This window comes from Apiospora kogelbergensis (genome assembly GCF_038363985.1).
Source record: "Apiospora kogelbergensis strain CBS 113332 chromosome Unknown utg000003l_segment0_segment0, whole genome shotgun sequence".
Classification (NCBI taxonomy): Eukaryota; Fungi; Ascomycota; class Sordariomycetes; order Amphisphaeriales; family Apiosporaceae; genus Apiospora; species Apiospora kogelbergensis.
In genome coordinates, this window is record NW_027117420.1 from 96,286 (window position 1) to 116,292 (window position 20,007).

The 20,007-nt window shown below is 53.6% G+C and overlaps 7 protein-coding genes across 7 annotated transcripts; 4 read left to right on the forward strand and 3 right to left on the reverse strand.

Annotated features, from left to right (window-relative positions):
• Positions 1–263: 263 nt before the first annotated feature.
• On the forward strand, positions 264–1,319 carry PG998_004698 (uncharacterized protein; the record flags this gene model as incomplete). Its single annotated transcript, XM_066871516.1, has 1 exon — positions 264–1,319. One exon carries the CDS (start codon positions 264–266, stop codon positions 1,317–1,319), a length of 1,056 nt encoding a protein of 351 aa, XP_066731613.1.
• Positions 1,320–1,900: 581 nt separating this feature from the next.
• PG998_004699 (uncharacterized protein) lies at positions 1,901–2,656 on the reverse strand (the record flags this gene model as incomplete). The annotated part of the gene is made up of 1 exon (XM_066871517.1): positions 1,901–2,656. One exon carries the CDS (start codon positions 2,654–2,656, stop codon positions 1,901–1,903), a length of 756 nt encoding a protein of 251 aa, XP_066731614.1.
• A 293-nt stretch (positions 2,657–2,949) lies between these two features.
• PG998_004700 (uncharacterized protein) lies at positions 2,950–5,132 on the reverse strand (the record flags this gene model as incomplete). The annotated part of the gene is made up of 2 exons (XM_066871518.1): positions 2,950–3,945; positions 4,902–5,132. 2 exons carry the CDS (start codon positions 5,130–5,132, stop codon positions 2,950–2,952), a joined length of 1,227 nt encoding a protein of 408 aa, XP_066731615.1.
• An 820-nt stretch (positions 5,133–5,952) lies between these two features.
• PG998_004701 (ammonium transporter) lies at positions 5,953–7,588 on the reverse strand (the record flags this gene model as incomplete). Its single annotated transcript, XM_066871519.1, has 4 exons — positions 5,953–6,316; positions 6,384–7,061; positions 7,127–7,449; positions 7,502–7,588. The coding sequence occupies 4 exons, from the start codon at positions 7,586–7,588 to the stop codon at positions 5,953–5,955; spliced, it is 1,452 nt and encodes a 483-aa protein (XP_066731616.1).
• A 4,641-nt stretch (positions 7,589–12,229) lies between these two features.
• Positions 12,230–12,894, forward strand: PG998_004702 (uncharacterized protein; the record flags this gene model as incomplete). Its single annotated transcript, XM_066871520.1, has 2 exons — positions 12,230–12,641; positions 12,731–12,894. 2 exons carry the CDS (start codon positions 12,230–12,232, stop codon positions 12,892–12,894), a joined length of 576 nt encoding a protein of 191 aa, XP_066731617.1.
• Positions 12,895–16,005: 3,111 nt separating this feature from the next.
• Positions 16,006–17,900, forward strand: PG998_004703 (uncharacterized protein; the record flags this gene model as incomplete). Its single annotated transcript, XM_066871521.1, has 9 exons — positions 16,006–16,068; positions 16,138–16,349; positions 16,404–16,457; positions 16,537–16,559; positions 16,623–16,642; positions 16,697–16,767; positions 16,882–17,239; positions 17,321–17,361; positions 17,432–17,900. 9 exons carry the CDS (start codon positions 16,006–16,008, stop codon positions 17,898–17,900), a joined length of 1,311 nt encoding a protein of 436 aa, XP_066731618.1.
• An 874-nt stretch (positions 17,901–18,774) lies between these two features.
• Positions 18,775–19,746, forward strand: PG998_004704 (uncharacterized protein; the record flags this gene model as incomplete). The annotated part of the gene is made up of 2 exons (XM_066871522.1): positions 18,775–18,984; positions 19,114–19,746. The coding sequence occupies 2 exons, from the start codon at positions 18,775–18,777 to the stop codon at positions 19,744–19,746; spliced, it is 843 nt and encodes a 280-aa protein (XP_066731619.1).
• Positions 19,747–20,007: the final 261 nt, after the last annotated feature.

Genomic DNA, 20,007 nt, shown 5'->3' on the forward strand with positions numbered 1-20,007 from the left:
GCCAAGTCTTGATGTACCGGCAACTTCTGCACGATGCTCGAGGACGCCACTACTTCCCCTTTTATTGTTCCTTGATCCATTCTGATCATCTTTCTGTACAGCAGCCGCTTAGAAACCTACCGTACCAACTCCTTGGATTAGCCCGATACGTTTTTCTCTTTACCCATAGAGACGGGAGTCAAGAAACGCCCCCAGGCCTATACCCCCCTTCAAATATACTCAGCGTTGACCGCATCGCATCATTTTAATCCTTTGTGATCATAATGATCCATCTCGAACTATTTGCCGTGGTCACCATTGGCACTGTGGTGTTTCGGCATCAGATTAACAAAACCATTAAGCGATGCTGGAAAGCTCTACACCAGCGGCAAAACGCCACGCTACTCCTGCACATCTTTATCAGCATCTTGGAGGTGGCCCGATACTATGTCCGGCGCTACTATTACGAATATTATCTGCCTTATAGCAACACCAGAAACAACAAATTGATGGACGTCTACAACATCACCACAGCAGGGCCCTTATTGACCTATAATAAGCAAGATGTACTCAACAACACCGACGCCACTCATAACCAGGGGAACCATAGGGTCATGCTCCCCACTGCGGACCTTTTGGATCTAGTTTTGATGCTCATCCAATGTCACACCTCATTGGTGTTGGCCCGAGACCGCTCATGGGCCGGCCACAAGTCGATCCTGCGCCCAGTGTACCACGCCCAGGCGCTCATGCGGTTCCTACTTACAGCGGGTTCATTCTTTCTGTCGCATTCCTGCTCAGACTCCTTGCCCTTATCTCCTTCACCTTTTCCCCAGTTCCTCGAGATACTACAAGTCTCGGCCACATGGCATAGCCCCGAACGGCTCTATCGCGCCAGTGTCATGATCAACGTGTCCTTCATCTACCCACGCCTACTGGTCTGGACGTTAAAACGCCTCGGCAGCATCGGACCCATGGGCAGGCGCTATAGCGATATTTACACTTTCTCCATTTTTCTAAGCGCCATACTCTCCATGCATGACGGCGGTGTCACTTTGGCCCCGCAGCTATACCTTGCTGTCCTCGGGTTCTTTGTGGTGCTGGAGCGATGGGTGGCGCGGAAGGTGTTGGAGAGAGCCAAGATCTGGACTGATGCCAACAGTAGAAAACAGGATACGGCTGGAAAAGAGGGGGTGAGAACGGCAAAGAAAGAAGACACTATTTGGGCCAAGAGCAACTTGTTAAAGACGTTGGATTTCGGTGTTGAAGACCGAGTGGTTGACTTCTTGTACTGGTACGGCTTTGTTGAAAAAGACATGTTGCAAAGCGAGAACGAATAGGTTTTAATTATAGTCGTATATAGAATACCGGACGAATACTTGCGGCACAGTGCCGGACAAATTGTCCCTATTTTGACGTCCCCAAATCTCGAATAAGGGTAGCTGACATTTTCTAGGGGCCTTATGCGCGTTCTCATAGGAATATAAGGCAACAAAGAAGAACTACTGTGCTATTTTTAGACAGATGAATAGATAGGTAACTACACACTATACCTTGCGTGAGACATCGACGCCGGTCATGACTCCATCAGCTCGTTAGTAGTACTCAAGGTGCCTTTCAACCTTAAAATTGGATAAGCTAGCAGCCATCTAAGGCCTGACACAAACGGTAGTAATAAGCGACACATTAATCATAACGAGGCAATCTCGAAGCGATATTCCCTCGCAAGAGAATTTTCCGTCCACTTGGGAAACCTGACACGAGAGTTCTAAATATCCTACGCCAGGAGAATGCACAAAATTCCGGGAATACAACGATCGGGCGGACTTTTATGAGACCCCAGTTTTTGCGCATGGAAGAGGTTGATGTAACGAACATACATTTATGGCATACAACCCAGTGATTCAGGCTGTAGTCACCTTTAGAGTCTACTTTTCCATATCTTCTCCACAATCAAGCCCTCTCCAACAGCGCATACCATGCCGCCGCCCGTCTCGACCTGCGCGAATACGTGCATCTTGTCGTCTCCCTCCTTCGTTTTGATGCTGTCGATCTGGGCACGCACAATCACGGTAGCCACCCCGCCAAGGTGCCTCGTATCTGAGGAGGAAGGCTTTGCGTCACTAGTGTTGCTCTCGCTGCCGAACATGGTGGTTTTCCTCAAGGCCACGGCAGGTGACTTCGGTAAGATGAGGGGCCGCAGGAAGCGAACGTTGGTGAAGCTCGAGTAGAACTGTTTTTGCAGGTTCGAGTGCAAGAAACCCAGCTGTGCGAAGACGCTGTCGATGAGCAGCGCGATGATGCCGCCGTGGGCCGTGTTTGGAATGCCAGCAAGGTCGGCGCCGATTGTGTAGAAGTTGATGTGTTGGGGGAAGGGATTGCCGGGAGAAGGGTGATGGGAACTCATGTTTCTCGACTGGTTGAGCGGTGGGAGGACGCCCGGACGCACGATGGAGCTCAGGAAGTGGCGAACGCCGGCGACATCGCGGCGGGCGAGGATGCCGCTGACGACAGGGTCCCAGCCGAGATGCTTGCGGTGCACGTAGTCGCACTTGAACAGGTCGAGCCCGGGCGTGACAAGGATATCACGGCACCAGTCAATGGAACAGAAGTACTCCAGAGCCTCGTCTGACTCGGGCTTCCATGCCAGTATTCGCTGGGGACAAGCCACGACCATTTTGGTGGGTTGACTCGATGGCAACGTGGGTGATGAGTTGGTTGGGCCAACTTGCTCAAGTGGGAGGGGCAGAGAAGGGTCAGAGAAAGGTCACGGTGAGTCATGGAAAGCACATCTGGTGGGTGTTCGCCCCTGCCTAAGAGAGGCTTGTTTCCTCAGGCGAGCCACGGAAAGCCGCATGTGTCGCCCGCCGTGTTGGTTCGAGAAGTGCACATGGACCCTTCACCTGCATCTTGTGCCACTGGAAAGCTCGGTCAACACGAAACTGCCGTACTACTGTACTGCAACTACTGTTACAAAAGCAGTAGTGCCGGCGGTGCCAGATCACACCAGATCAGCCAGACCTGCCGTTGGAGATTGTGGCCCCGTAGTGGGTAGACCTCCGCTCCCTCTTTGCCGTCCTCCGCCTCGACGCCGATGTCCTTCAGACTATACTTGCACAAGTCCTCGACGTGGGCGAAGACGAAACTGCGCATCCCCGCCGCGGCCATCGGGTTTCGCCGTTTCTCGCCTTCGTCCTCGTTGTCGAAAAAGTAGCTGCGCATGACGGTGGGCGAGTTGGTGCCCACGCTCAGCCCACGGAACTCGCGCGCCCGCGCCTCGAGCGCCACGAACCGGTTCAGCGCCGTCATGAGGCCGCGCCCCTCGTACCCGCGCTTGGTGATGCACCCGTGGCGCATGAGGACCTGGTTGGGCTCCGTCGGCGCCTGCCGGTCCGGGTGGTCTGCTGGCCGCGTGTCCAGATGTTGGCTGATGTATGTGAAGACCGGCCCCCGTAGCGGGTAGAACTCGGCGACCGCCTCCTGGACCTCGGCGGGCGGCGGCGCGAACCCGTCGTACGACAGGGCGTGGCAGACAAGTGGAAAGTCCATTCCATCTATCATGCGCTTGACTTCCGCGTCTTCGTCCTCTACCTCCTCTCCGATAGTAGCCAGGCCGTCATCCTCCCAGTACAGATGACCGCCCGCCGCGGCGGACCCGGGCCGCTCGAACATGTACTCGGTGTCGAAGATGGCGTAGCTCAGACCGCTGGTCACGAGGTATCGGTGGAACGCGTCGAGCTCCGTGAAGGCGCGCAGGGCGAGCCGCCGTCGTGATGAACCTGGGGGTACGGCGCGACTGAAAGCCACCCAGGGCGTGCATCGGAGCAGAAACCCATCGCTGTAGAGGGCTTTGATCCAGTCGGTGTACTCTTCTGTCAACAAACAGATGCGGTAGCGAGGTGGCAGCTCGACGCCGTGCGTGTCAGCAACGGGCGGTGGCAAGGGGGGGCATCGTATCAAGGGGGACTGTGTTTGGGTATACCCAGCTATTATGCGATTGCAGCTATGATCACCTGTGTCCCCTCTTGTGTGATAATGTCTCTGGGGGTATGGATGTCACAAAACTCAAGCTGGTCATGGTATTTATCCTGTTTTTCTATTATTCTGAGGTCTGATGGGCCGGCTCCCCCGCCGGAAGGGCGCACCGCTTACATGCCTGCAGGCTTCGTATAATTATACGGGGTGAGCTATCCAGGTCGATCATTCACTCACATGTTCACTCGACATCAACTAGCTGGCCCACAAGATAAGCACCAACTACCTTAGTAGGCGAGTTCAACTATATAGATGTTTTTCTAAAGCTATCTGGGTAGGGAAAATCCATGTACCTCCCCGACATATCTCTTTCGCCAGTCAAAGAGAGGCTTGAACGTCTTTACCTCCTGGTACGCATGTGCCACGCAGTGCCAACACTCGCACGGGATCTTGGCCCATATCGAATCATCGCTGGGCGTTTCTGGTGTCGTTTCCTTGGGTGGCTCCCGCCGCGATGGTCTCGGTGTTACCAGGTGCCATGTTGGTGGGGGACGCCACCACCTCCCGTTTATCAATCTTGGAGGAGCATGGTACTGATAATACTGGAATTCCGGCGGCGTAATTGGGGCTCGTGGTGGTGGCGGCGGTTCTTTTCCCAATAGCCCTCGGTACGCCTCGACTCTGGCATCTGACTCATTTGATAACGATTCGGTGTTGGGTAAGAGACACTGCTGCTTGCTGTACTCCGCGAAGACCCACGGGTTGGTCGAGTTGGTCGGGTTGGTGTGGCCGGCGGCCCGTTTCCTGTGATTCTCACGATCTTTCGAGTAGTCCACCGGTATTAGCTGCATTGCTGGATCGGGACCGAATAACTCGTCGTCATCGTTGTCGTCGTCGTCGTCATCTTGGGAGGGCGGCGACACTTCCCAAATTGAACTCAGACTTACCGTTTTGAACCACTCGGTGCAGGAGCTGTGTGATGACGAAGACGAAGCCGCCGAGTCCTCTTCAGCCGCGTCCGAGACACCACTGTTGATGTCGTTGTTAGCACGCCCAAAGAAAGAATGGTATTGTTCCGTCCCAGACACATCGTCATCATGAATCTGTGCGGTCATATTGTAAGCTTCGAGATAGTAGTCGGCTAGTGACCCGCCTTCGATATGCATGTCCTGCATCATATCGAGGTTCTCCCCTGGTGAAAGGCTTGGGATAACCATGGCAGACAGCCCCTGCATCTCCTCTGTCTTCCCGACGAGACCCAGGCCTCGAAGCCTACTGCCTCGCAGCAACAAGAAATAAGAAAAGAACCGAGGTCATAAACGGCGTGCACAAGGTTGGAAAATGTAGACCTTGGCTTTTCCTTAGTGCTGCCGTTTGCAACTCATGGGACGGACATTGCTGACTTTTATGGCTGAACAAGCCCATTGTTCTATTTGTTAGAGAGACATCCTTTCTTTGTCGATAAAGACATATTGTTGCTATGGCGCGCCATGACTTGCAGCTCAATTAAATCCGCTGCTGATTTTGTTTGACGTATTTGTTCGCTTAGGCGACAAAGGATTTGGCCCATTCCCATTGTTAACCAAGCAGCCATGGATCTTCGAAGATGCTACCAGCAATAGAGAAAGACCCTCTTGATGTTGATTTGCAAGAGGACGAAGGTAGTCGATCTCCCAAAAGCTTCAGCCGACCACGATATGGCAACCAACGTGCAAGAGGGACGAGCTGTGGCTATGCATGCCAGCGCTTGCATACGCGGGTTCATTAATATAGACTATAGAGCGCTCAAAGGGGTATATTTTTGACTTGTCTGCATGACAACCAACACAGCAGGAAAGCCATGACAAATTATTTACAACCATACAGGTTACTTGTCTCCGTCCACACTAGATCCATCGTTCCCATATGTACTGTTATTAACACACTTTGCAAGTGGCATTGCTACTCATTTAATCCCTCCCTCACAAATATTGCTTTCGTATGTGGAAGTGCCCGATTCTAATGGAACGTGACAGGGCCCTTCTCAACCTCATGAATCCCCTTTGGGGTACTGGTGGACGGGCTGTGACCGATGCTGATGTCCTGAGCAATAGTATCAGTGGTGTGGCGGCGGAGCTCGACGTAGTCGTAGGCAAACTCGCCGAGCTGGCCGTCGTCGAGACCGAGCTCCTCCTCAGCTGGGCTGACGCGCAAGCTGAGGCCGGGCACTAAGTTCATCAAGAATAAGATGATACAGGTGAGGACAAAGGAGTAAGAGAATCCGGCGACAGAGTCAGCCAGCTGATAGCCTAACTGGACGTAGTGCTGGTTGATCCATCCACCTTCAATCTGAGTGGAGCCGTCCAAAGCTGCAATATAGTTGCTATATGATTGTCATATGGTCAGCAAAGCGGTTAAGAGACTTAATTTGTCAGAATAGGTGAACTCACGCAGCGAACAGGCCAGTCAGAAGGTTGCCAACAATACCGCCGACACCATGCTCAGCGAAGATATCGAGGGCATCGTCAACACCGACCAGGAACTTGATCTTGGTGGCAAAGTTGCAGGCGGCGCCACCAACAACACCGAAGATGACGGCAGCCCAAGGAGTCACGAAACCGGAACCAGGGGTGATGGCAACAAGCCCGGCGATAGCACCGGAGCAGAAGCCCACCACGGAAAACTTCTTCTCCAGACGGTAATCGAGAAGGCACCAAGTAATGGCGGCACAAGACGCGGCAATGTGGGTAACGAGGCAAGCCATGACAGCGCGCATGTTGCCGGCCAAGGCAGAGCCGCCGTTGAAGCCGAACCAGCCGACCCAGAGGAACACGGTGCCGAGGATGACGTGAGTTACGTTGTGGGGTCGGTAAGGCAGGCCGTTGGAGTTGGAGTAGCCGGTGCGCTTGCCGAGCATCAGGGAGTAGGCCAGAGCGGCAGCACCGGAGGAGATGTGGACCGGGGTACCTCCAGCAAAGTCCAAACCACCCATGACGAAGGACCAGCCATTAGGGTTCCAAGTCCAGTAGGCGATGGGGTCGTATACGATAGTGGCCCAGACAAAGATAAAAACGATGATAGGGAGCATACGAGCTCGGTCGACGGCAGCACCAATGGCGAGAGCGGGCCTGATTAGACGTGTGGTTAGCGTCTTTGTTATACATCGTCACATGAATCTCGTCACTGCACTTACGTGATAGCCGCGAACATCCCTTGATACAGGCAAAATAATAGGTCGGGCATCTTGGTGCTGCCAACGGAAGGGGCACCGAGAACCTCCTTCAAGCCAAAGTTGGAGAGATCACCGATGAAGGGGTTGGTGCTGGTGTGGGAGAAAGCCAAACTGTATCCCCAGAAAAACCATTGGAAGCTGACGACAGCGATGGACAGCATCGATAGGAAGATGAGGGAGAGGGCCGACTTGCGGCGGGCCAGACCCGAATAGAAGAAACCGACACCGGGGATCATGAGCAGCACGAGAGCCGAAGAAGTCAAGATCCAAGCGATATCACCACTCTGTAACCGCCATCAGTAAAAGCTTCGGTTGGCGATGAGTGAGTTGTCTTACTCCATAGAATCGGTTCAAGTCCTCGGTCATAGAGTCACCACCCGTGGGGATGGTTCCGTCGTACACGACGGTACCGTTGGACGACATGATAGCGTGTTCCGAAGGCGAGTCGAGATGCGATGGTGGTTTGTGTTGCGGCTATACAAGAACAAAGATCTCGTCACACGCGTCGCACCGTGTTTAAAGGGAATAAGAGACACACTTGGGGTTTCCAAACAGAACCAAAATGGATCCAGGATTTGCACACGGGAAAGAGGAAAGAAAAGTAAAGCAGGGCGTTCCAAACCGAGGCCTGCCCGGGGGAGTGGCACAGGCTAAATAACCCGAATCTTATTGAGACATTGACGATGCAGGGTACAGGTACTTCCCGTAAGCGGGCGGGCTGGGCTGGGCTGGGCTGGGCCTACTCTTGGGGTGTGAGTGGTGGTGAGTGGTGAGTGGTGAGAGAGTGTGTTGCACTCGATATGCCCGAGTAGATTTGATGGGTAGCTGCAGAAAGAGGCTACCCCCCTAGGACCTGATGGCCCTGATTCAGTGGCTACTCAGCTTGCACCTTGGCTTCCAAAAAAGATAACTCATCGTCCTATGTAATGCAGATAGCTGAATAAGTCGACGGATGACTGATAACCAACGGTTGCCATCTTCGCTAATCATGGAATTGGCCGCCAGCATCCGCGCGCCCTTGGCCATGTGGGGACACGCCCCTCCTGCTTCCTCCTCCTGCTCGGCGAGCAAGAGATAAGACCAGACGAAAGAGGCGAGCAACGCCGAGACGAGGCAGAAACCAAGTCAGCAGCCATTGGAACCTGGCATGCCGGAGGGATCAAATCATGGCGGGAAAAAAGCAAAAGACTTCAGCAAAGTGGTATGATCCAAAGACGGCCAAGACCTCCAGTCCGCTTTGCCGAAACGGACAAATCGTTCGAGAAAAGGCCTGTAAACAGGCGGAATTGGTAGCTGCATGATCCCAAGCAGAACCCAAGGGCTCCAAATTGATCAGTCACTTTACTTCTACTTCTAAATCCTACCGCAGCTGCAGTGTCGGAGAGACTGTTTGGGTTGTAAGGCGTCCAGAAGGCGTCGTCCCGGGCGGTCATTAAAGCGCTGGCAGGGGTCCTTCTGCGCTAGACGGGGTCTGGTTGCACCCACAGGGATGCTACGGGGAACTACAGGCATGGCTGGCCCATCTCCAAAAAGCCAATCAGCTCTGCGAACAGACAACGTCGTCAACTTACGTCGCGAAGGTAAGGGGGCGGACAGCATAATAGACTCTGTAATTTCTCCCAGTCGTTAGGGGAGACACTCTCTTTTCTGGTGGCAGGTGTCGTTGCACACAGACTCTGGTGGAAGGGATCAGAGAGTACTGCAGAGAGAATCAGCCTTGCAATTTTCAGCTGCGTGGGCTTTGGCTGAGAATCTCTGTTTCTTCGGGACCAGAGTATTTGTACCTTGTTGTATTGCGTTCGTGGCACCTGCCTGGCCAAAACTCATATTAACCCCGCATTGCTCGAAGGGAGACTGCGATCATGTCGTCTCTGGTCCTGCTGTCGTCCAGATGTGCGTAGTTGCACATCGCATCGCATACCCCGTTTCCCCAATTAGAAACGTCCCGATCGTGGACTTGTTACTGAGAAGGAGGGACCTGGACAGTGCTAGCGTCGTAGTTGCCAAGCTCCACGCCCAGAGATAAGAAAATCAATGGGGCCAATGAGAGTGGGGGACATGTGCTATGGTTCCAGAACCCTGGGAAGTCGCACCCTGGCCTTGATAAGGGACAGGGCGAGTTCTGGGCGAGAGGGTAGAGAGTGCGTTCCAGAATGCGTTCGTCGCATCGCATCAATCAGACCATCCTTACTCGACCACCACCCTGTTGCTTCCCTAGCTGCCCTCGCCATTGAACTTTCTTGACACCCACGTAGTCAGCAAGATCGGACGGTTGACGGGAGAGGAAGCTCCCAAGGCTCCCTCGCAGCGTTCGGGTATCCGACCCCCGTACGCGCGCCTCTTGAACTTTGTCGGGAAGACTCCCGAAAGCGAAGATGCCATCAGCCTGTATCAGTATCAGCCCCGACTCCGACGGCTAACAGCAAGCTCCCGCCCACCTCGGCTCTAATCGTGGCCACCGGCTGGGGCAAAGAGATCGAGAAAGATAAGACTAGCTGAGGCCCAAGGGCTGACCTAGCTAGCGGCGCTTCTGGCTGCTACCGCCTGCTGATGGCGTGGCTGACCGCAGGTTTCTTTGTTTCTCTCTTCCCGTGGTGGGAATCCATGGCGCTGCTAGTGAACAACTTGTAACACCTACTTCCCGCATGAATGGTTGAATCTACACACGCGATACACAATGGCGCTCCGATTTCCGTGCTAACCGGGCCAATGGCTGCCGCCTCGAGGCTGGCCTGTTTCTAGTGCTATCTTTGACAACGGACGACATCACCGACTATTTCAGAAACTCAAGACATCACTCGTTCTGTGGATTGAGTTGATTTCTATCTTTTCCCGGCTGTTTCTCATTAGCATGCTCATTTACGTCTTCTTATCTTGCTTGGGGCTGCCATTCCAAGACCCGACGACTTGGCTGTCTTGGAGAGCAATTTGCCGCGAGTTCCAGAATGCCCGACCACCCCCTACCCCCTTGCCCCCTTTGCCCGTTGCGTTGCTTTGTTCGGCAACGACTTTCATTGGCGCAACGGGTAGACATGGGACATTGGCGCAGACAAAGTTGACCCCCACGAAGATTCCATTCAATCTACTTGGCGAAATGCTTGTCTTGGGACGCGGAACCGTTTCTGCTTTTCACATCATTGCTTTTTCAACCCGATGGAGCTGAAGCAAAATTAAAAACAGTACGAGGGAAAACAAGGGCATTATAGACACTTTCGTGCCACGGATTTACCTGCCCATGTTGACTAGGCTACGGCCGCTGCATGGCTACGCCCATACTGGCCGTCTGTCATACGAGCGGGCATTGACAACTTTCGCTTGAGAAACCCGCGTGTTGTAATTATTGACTTGGACTGCTGCAATACCACGCTGCCAGCAGCTTCCCCTTGTGGCAAACCCTTTACCACCGCAGCTGAAACGTTGTTCTACCACACGTCGGGGAAAAGGAGGCGCTTTCCAATGTTGCCGGCCGATCCTACGTGCCTCCAAAAAGGGGGAGTTCCATGCATTTTTCACTGTAACCCTCGCGGTGTGGCCGAAATTCACATGCAGCCACAGCGTTTCAATCGGCTGACGAACGGTTCCAGGCGGCAGGCACCACAACCACATTCGTCTCCAAGGAAGCCTTTTGACGTCAGAATCGAAGGTCTGTTTGACCGTTCCAGGAGAAATGCCTCTTTCCTATCGAGCATTACAACCTGGGATAACTGCTTTGACTCGTATGGCTGACCTATAGGTGACTCCTCATTCGTAGCACCAAGTATACTTTGAGGTACATTCTACTTGATATTCCCTTACACCTGACAAACGACAAGCTACTTTGCCTCCAGCTGATATATCGCAGGATCTTGGTGAGGCTGTCACTCACGCTGTTCAAACCCGACCAGGGGTTGTATGGATCAGAATCTCGGAAGCACTGTGCTTTATAACGCTTCTTCTCATCCTGGTAACGGCGCTTGACTAGTCGAGTATGCCTGTCTAATGAGAGAAGAAGCGTGCATTCTTTCTTTCTTGATGATGGCTTCTACGCGTCCAACCTGATCTATGCTAACGTAGCTTTCTGATCACGACGGACGCACCAAGACCGAAAGAACATGGCCGGGGTCGGTATCTTGTGGTACGCGTAGGGCGCAGAGGAGGGTTGACAACGGCGCCGAAAGAACTGTCACTTAAGTGCTGGTGCCGGCTGCGTTGTTGGGGACGGGCCCGTACACGTCGATCGTGTAGTTCGTTGCAGCAGTACGCGAAAACTAAGAACATACCCCATTTCCACATGGGCGCCTTCTACGAATATCGTACAGATCTTGTGGGCGTTTGGTTGGGAGCTCGAGGTGCATCTGAGCAGGTCTGCTGCCGGGGGCCATCCGATTACGATCATCATGGCACCACCGCTGCTTCAGATCTATTTTGCCGCCGTGAGTCTCGATCATCCACATGAACCACGTCCGGACGTACAAGTTATCATACCCGTCCGCGCCGCTTGAGGGGTATGGACTCTACGGTTTCGGCACGACGAGCATCGTGCAGGTAAGTTCCGCACATGATGCAGCTTCAAGTTGCACTGATGCAAGGGGCAATGGACCCTGCCCATCGTGGACACGGATATAGCCCACGGCTAAAGGATCAGACTGATCAGTTGGAAGCTGGCCAGGCCCGCTCTTTTCCCCGTCTGTGCCAAATCAACGACACTATCGGCGACCCACGTTGCTGAGAACCGCGGAGCGGGTGGGATTGATTAGCAGCTAACCGGAAGAAGAGGTATAGAGAGGAAGCGAGTTGCGCTGTAGAATCATTTGGAAGCTCACAGCCACCGGGGTCCTTCTACCCAGCCAAGCTGACTGGAGACTTTCCGCACATAATGAATCATGATGCGGTTGAAGAAGTAGGAGAATAATGCAGATGTAGTAAGCAACAACTGTATAAAAGCAATATTTGCCGCCCCAAAATTAATACAAAAGATCATCCTAGAGTCTTCTCCCCAGGTTATAGAGAACTCCAATTCTGTAAAAGCCCTAAATAATTCCCTTAACTCATATTGTCTATCATGTGTAAAGAAGAAAAGCAACAATGGCCGACCAACAGCAGCAACCCCCTGTCATCCCGGAGAAGACCCTCCCCACCGTGTACCGCTACATAACGACCCACAGCTCGGAGGGAGTGTCCACCTTCGAGACGGGGATCCCGGAGGCCGTCGACTTCGAGCGGAATCCCATGGGCGGCGACATGTTCCTCGCCTGGAGCGCCACGGCGTTCCCAGCGGCCCTCGCCCGCGACGTCGACCTCGACGGCTACCGGGCTGGCTTGGAGCCCACCAATAAGCCCGCATCGTTCAGTACGGCGCCCGGCGGGTTTCAGGCCAGCTACATCGACTTTCACCCGGGCTGCGCGCCGTTCTGGCACCGCACGCGGACTATTGACTTTGGGGTCGTGATAGAGGGCGAGGTGCTGCTGGAGCTGGAAGGGGGCGAGAAGAGGGTTCGTAAGTTATAGTTCACTATTATCGTTGCCGTGGTCTTCTGGATTCATGCTCTCTCACTACAGCATTGTTGACTCATTGTCACTACTTAGTCAAAAAGGGGGATACTGTGGTGCAGCGTGGCACCAACCACGCCTGGAGCAATCCGAGTCAAACCGAGTTCGCCCGCGTCTTCTATATCGCACTCGACGCCCAGGCGCCTGTTGTCAACGGTGGAAAGCTGGCCGAGTCTTTTGGTGTCGTCTCTCATAAGTGACAAGAGAATGCCAAGACAGCGCTCCGGCCTCTTCTTAAATTTTAATATGCCATATTTACGCTCCCATCGCCGCTGGCCAGGAAGGGAAGAAAGTAATAATGGGCACCCCATTGACACAAAGAGCATGAAATCAGTAGATACAACCTTCCGATATAAACCAATGAAAAGCACTGCTCTTTCACATACGACCACATCCTGCTGAATACTAGGGATCCCGTCCGCTCTCCCATATATAAGCAGCAGAGAGCCGAATTAGTACTAGGGTCGGTGACGACCTGGGAATCCTCGGTGTTGTATGTTTTTGTATTTTTGGTATATCCTCGGGATAATAAGCGTGGTATGCAAAGCTGGAGGTGGAGTGATGAGAGAAGATGGCTTCTACCTAGCACAAAACCTAACCTTCTTAGAGTTCCAGTCAACGTCTCAGTATTTTTTGTTCCACATACTTCGGCCAAAGTCCGTCACCTCGGAGCTGAGGATGTTTTACGCAGGAGCGACGTTCGCATACCAAACCAGCACTGTCAGAATGCCACTAGCGGAAGGGTTCGGGAGCTACTGCACTAACAGCACTGACAACCTTAACGTGAGCCTATGTAGCAAGCCTCTGCTCTGTCATTGCTAGGCTTCATGCATCTCATATAGAATGGTACGATTCGTGATAAGTATTGCCAGGCCTTATTACCTCTCAAGTCTTCTTCCCGGACGGGGCTAACCTCTCACAGAGAGATAGTGAATTTAGTAGTCAGGAGACACCTTCCCGTATGCATGGTTATCAATATCGCCATCTGATAGGTTGCAATAGATACACCCATCCAGTAGGGATAGTACAGATAGCTATACCGAGGCGAGGTGGAAAAAAGGAGAGTTGGAATAGCAGTATGCCCTCAAGGGGCCTTGGCGGAGTGATGAACCAACCCTTCATCTTTTCTTGCCACTTGCTAAACTTGCATGCATCAATATGCCGGTAGTCAGTCTGGCAGAGAGCCACTTGGAGACGCAGTCAAAAAGCATAGTTGTATGTGTTTAAGATCAGCAACATTGTACCGAATGGTCGAGAACGTCGCATGCCCATAGGATCAAAGAGGTAGCCAAGGCGGATCTAAACGGAAGGAGAGTCGATAGTGGCAAGCTGAGACTGGGGGATCCTGGGGCGGGGAACCCTTGAACAACCCGCTATACCTTATTACAGCCCTAAAGTCGGGCTGGAAGGTGAATGGCATATACGAGGGAGAGCCGGCCCGTGCACCGAGAAAGGGGAAATTTCCACCTTCGCAGTCCACCTTGCGAGAAGGCGGGCTATTACTGTATCCCCGGTGGCGAGCTATACTGGCGCCGGTTCTTGATACAGCTGATGGCGGACCACCGGATCTCGATTTCGTATACCGTGGCGGACAGGTCAAAATAGGCTGTCTAATTGCAAATGATTCAAGGCCAGTCCCAGAATCAATAGCGTGCCAAGTGCGTCAGATCAAAGGCTAGTTCAGCTACCCCTTTTGTCCGTCAATGACGCTCGGGTGTCCGGCTCTCGACCAGCCCGCTTAAAGGTCGAGCAAAGGTCGAGATGGCAGGAAACCTGCAAGTCCCCAGCATATTGGTAGAGGTGGTTTTGTCCCACTGTGATTGAGAGCGCGATACCAAAGAGGTATGTGGTGTGCTTGCGGGGAAATACAAGCGAGAGCGAGAGCAGAGGGGAAGATGCTGTTGTCGCGCTGATGACGGTGCACCTTATTCGTGGCCCGTATGCAATGTCGACTCAATTGTTGCACCAAGCAAAAATCAGAGGATGTAAGGTTTACGCGGTGCTGCTCTAACCATGGCGCCGTTGTTTCTTAGCCCCTTGCAAGCGCATTATAATTACTAGGCGCTTCCGCTATCTGGGCTGATGACTGGTCAACCACGACACCAACATACATGCAAGTAGACTGATGTGAAATTTGGATTTCTATTGTTCTCAATGCCAGTATACAATCCCGGCACTGACGCCTGCAAGGGTTATCGGATCCAGTGAGAGATTATGCTGGCCTAGCTCTGTTCTGATCAGTGCAGGCTGACGTATTCGAATCCTTTATTGTTATTGGATGTCGTCTAGACTCACGTTACGTCCACAAGAACGTTGGCGCTGCCCCTGATATCCCCGGACCTGTCGATCAATAACCCGGCTATCCCCCATCAGATACCCGTCCTAGTCATGCGTGACGATCGGGACTCAGCTAAATGTAACCGGATGACTGGCAGCCGGGCCGGTTGGCTAGGCTGTGCCCGGCAGGAAGGAAATATTCTGCTTGGCGCTGGATGAGGGTAGACGGACCAGCACACTACCTTGTTAGTTTCGTCGTGCCTGACCCAGCGCCGCGGTAATGGATGGACATATCATGCTGCTGATGGTGAACGACCCCGCAGATAGTGGCCATATTGGGTGTTTCTCGTGTGTATGCAGCAAATGCAGCGGACAGCGGTCTACTTATGCGAGCTATTCGAGGCGTGGTGCCGGGCAATTGGAAACCGGCGAATCGCATCATCTTTGGCAGACTATCCCAGCAGCCGGGAGGCTGAGTAGAGTCATACAAGCAATGCCACTTCGTCGTGATTGAGATTACAACTTATTAGATTATCGTTCTAGCCTTATGGCTGAGGTATTGATGGTGTGCCGCTAGTATACATGCTAAGTCGCGGAGGTCTACATGCGAGGGGCCAGCCATCCATGTCTCTCATCCTTGGTTATGGTTTTCTATCAGGGGTGCTTATTCCCGTTGTCCACTAACAAAAATTCGACCACCTAGTCGTGCAGATCCCTTTCAATGGGCCTCTCCCTATTGGCTATATACGGGCTTGGCAAGGTCAGGCACGATGAGGATGGGGCGTTATGTTAACAACGTTATACCCACATTAGAGTTTCCGCATACTGCGGGATACGACTATATCTGAACTCTATTCCCCCATCTGTCTCTCCTCCGGCTTTCACCTCAGCTTCCGCCATACTTTGTCATTGGAAATCCCGGGTTATAGCAGGACGATATCGAGGCATTTGTCAACCCGGAACGGTACACGAACACCACCCCTTCCCTTGTTCCCCATATCGAGGAATACTGGGGACCCGATTCGACCGTCAACATGGCAGAGTACAACCAAACCGGCCGGGGGTTCCTCGTGCCCGAATGGTTTGTGGAGCAGCCGGTACGAGCAAGCGAGCGCAGTCTGAGACCAATCTTATCCGACAAATACTGAGTCCATTGTGCCCAACAGGTTTACCCGACGACGATGAACACGGCGTCCGTCTTCTTGGGGTTGTCGCTCGGAGGCGCCATGTTTGCCGCCTCCAAGGCCATGCAGCAGACGACTAGGATGTGGAAGCGCCACGGGACCATTACTGCCTATGCCATCAGTATGTGCAGCACTGTCCCGTCCTACACCCACGAACATTCGAAGGGTCATGGCTATATGCGGATGTTCGCAACGTAATGCTGACCGCTTTTCTTTTTGACAGTGATCTGGCTACATTTTGCCGCCAGCATAGCTCTGGGTGTCATCAACTGGTTCTATCTGTGGGGGTCGGTCATGCCAAGGTATGGTGTTCCCTGATCCTCCGACGAGTAGGACGAAATGTGTTGTCTGAAACGAAACTGACGACTCTGTCTTTGACAGCTTCTGGCTATTCTTTGGGATCTGTAAGTAACATTCGCCACCCCCCGACCAGTTGTACACGATAGTTACTAACATACGGGATCTAGTAATCGTCTGGGTTGCTCAGGTATGCTGTTCATTTAGGCATTCGAGGCACGTTCGATGCTAACTAGTACCGCAGACACAACTTCTCGTTCAGATTATCATCAACCGACTGGCCCTGCTAATGTTGGTAAGATGGAATGCCACGAAGTACGTCTGCTCCTTACAGGTTCCAATACCCCTCAGATGCTGAAAGCCGCCGGCCGATTTCCCGGCTGGTAGCAATGTGTTCACCAAGCTTGACCAACAGCTAATCATAACCAGGTTGAAATGGGGGGTTGCTGCTATAATGACTGCCATCAACGTCAGCGTTTTCATCATCTGGATCCCGGCTAGACTGCAGATCAACGAAACATTCATTAGCAGTAAGATGTCACCCCAACCCCCTTTTCCTCGTCCCATGACTACTTTGAGGATGGTAAAACTAATGCGGACGACGCTCTCGGCAGTCAACCGTGTTTGGGATCCTATAGAAAAGTGTCTGTTCCTAATCATCGACTTGGGACTCAACATCGCCTTCATCCGTCTGGTCAAGAACCGACTAATTGCCAACGGCCTCACCAAGTACGACAGGCTCTTGTCGGGCAACCTCGCCTTGGTGGTGATCAACATCTCCCTTGATGTACGTTGTCCCAACCAGTACTCGTGTGCGCGTGCACGTGTGCGTCCAACGTGGACTTTTGGCTGACAAAACATGCTGCAGGTGATTTTCATTGGTCTCATGTGGCTCCCGAATGCTTCAGTGTAGGTCTCTCGGTTCTCGCACCCATCGCCCGCTGGAGGCAGGAAAGCTGACCTCATTCTTTCGTTGCAGATACCTCAACTTCCAGTCCTTCGCCTACCTCTGCAAGCTCTACATCGAGATGACCATGGCGGACCTGATCCGCAAGGTGGTGCGCGGCACCGACGGCCAGAGCAGCGGCCGGGGCACGAGCGGCAAAGACGCCGCGGGCTACGCCAAGGGCACGTCGAGCGGACACAAGAGCAAGAGCAAGAACAAGAGCTACATGGGCGGCATCCGGACGGGGCTGCGGGGCGCGTACGGCGCCGAGTGCCGGTCGCACTTTGAGCTCGAGAGCCGCTGCGAGGACGCGCACCACGGCCGCGGTGAGTCCAACGCGACCTCGCCTCCCGACCTCGGCGTCATCAACGGCATCCAGAAGACCGTCGCCGTCGAGGTGGTGCACTCCAAGGCCGGCGAGGAGGACGGCCGGCGGACGAGCCAGGGCAGCTCGCAGCGGGAGCTGGGGCCCTGCGTGTCGGTGGAGTCGGATAGTTCATGAGTTCTCCCTCCTGTTATCAGTCCCAAGATGTAGGCTTGGCGAGAGTCTGTTCATTCTGGCTACCGCTACGGTTCGGGCCAAAGCTTTCTATGCACAAAATATATCTAGATCTTATAATAACGCGAGCGGAGATGGCTGCCACTCGGATGACAACTACATATTCTAATACATTCACTATTCAATAAGCTATGCCGGCCGGTTAAGCGTGACGGATGTGGCGGTGTCGCACACTGCGCCGTATTCCGAGCTATAAATACGGGCGGGTCGTTCTCGGCCTCGAACCCGATGTTCTCATTGGCCAAGAAAAGAGGTCGCAAGAAAGAGTAAGCACTAACACTGCATGTCAGCGACGGACCTCAGCCGCAGATCCCAATTCCTTGCCCTTGCCGTTGGAGAGCCGTTTCAAATGCAAGAGCTGGAGCGGGCGACGGAAGAAAGAAAGCAACGAGCAAGTGAGCAAATGAACGGCAATCAGCCTGGAGATGAAAGGCACGGGACGGCTTCGTCTTAGCTCGTGGGCAGATTGCAGCGACCCATGCAGCCAAGCCCGGCCAGGCGTGCAAGCTGAATATAGCACGATTTGCAACCATTTGGCGGCCTGTCGGAGTCCACCCAGAGTGTGGGCCAGTCGCCAGAGTCGCCGGGATGCATTGCCTCACTCCATCGTCGCTCCTCTTTCTTCTTTTAGCCGTCAACTTATTATGGGCGCGTGGCATGGTCCCTTTTCCTGCCTCTAAACCCCCCGTTTTCTCTCTCTTTTTTTGTTGGTCGTACAATTCTCTTCCGGACCAGCAGAAGAGAGCAGCATTGTACGACTGCTGTGGGCGCAGCAACTGGTCCGCCTCGTACTATCACGACAACAACCGCCTTCACCATGCCCCGCATACCCTCCGTCCTCCTTCTGCTCGGCGCGGTCGCGCACGTCGTCGAGTCCGCCAATGTGTGCACCTACGAGGGAGGATGGTCGCTGCGAATTGCCGCGAGCACATGTCCGCTCAACGCGCCCATCAACTGCGGTCCCGGCATACAACTGCGCTGCTGCCCGGAAGGCCTGACGTGCGCCGGAGAAGGAGATTTTGGGGGAGTTGGTGTTGCAAGGAGGGCGTAGACTGCAAAAGTCTTCTGTAGAGTCCCCCAAGGTAAGAATCACTCAGCCCACCGTCCGTCGTCAAACGAACTCATGAGGAAACTAACAAGATTTGCCACTCCACAGTGTCCGGACCCGACTTGGACCTTATGGGGAGGAAACGGCACTCTGAAAGACGGCGGGTGGTGTTGCCAACCGGGAAACAACGGCTTCTATAGGGGCAAAATGGAAGCCGTGGGCTGCACAGCTGCCGGCATCCGGAACCTGCCGACCGGTTACTCTTTCGCATCGACCGTCGCAACCACCCCTTGCGTCTCGCCCACGTCGTCCGCCACGTCAACCGCGACAGATAGCGCCAGCCAAACGCCCACATCGGTAGGGGCTACCGAACCCGACAACAACTCGTCGCCGTCCCTGTCGGGCGGCGCTATCGCCGGCATTGTGGTCGGCGCCATGTGCGGCGTGGCCCTGGTCGCCGGGATATTCGGACTGGCGTGCTACCGGAAGAAACGCGCGAGGAATAACGCCTCGCCTCCGGCCGAGATGGAGCAGCCGCCGCCGCCTCAACAGCTGGACGGATCCGATTACCACAGTGCCTACCATGAACAGGCCGACAAGAGCCCGCCGCAGGCCTATGGAACGCAAGACAACGCTTCGGAGCTTGGCGGGGTGGAGCGGAACGAGCTGCCCAACAACAACCCAACACGGCACGAAATGGGCAACGGGAGGGTACAGGGCGCTTACCATGAGATGGAATGATGAGTACATCTCAAGACTTCAGCGAGGAGTAAATACACAGCATGGCTGAATTGGGAGAGTGTACTAATACTGGAGAGAGCCAATTTGGGGGCTTAGGATATACCCGTGTCGTTGTGCATAAAGAGCGACTCAAAAATAAACAGCGAAAATATTGAATTGCAAACAAGCCTCCAATGTCTCGGACTTACCAACCGGGTAGACCATAATATTACAAAGCAACCCTCAGCCCCCAAACGCCCAACCCCTTTTAGGTTATTGAAC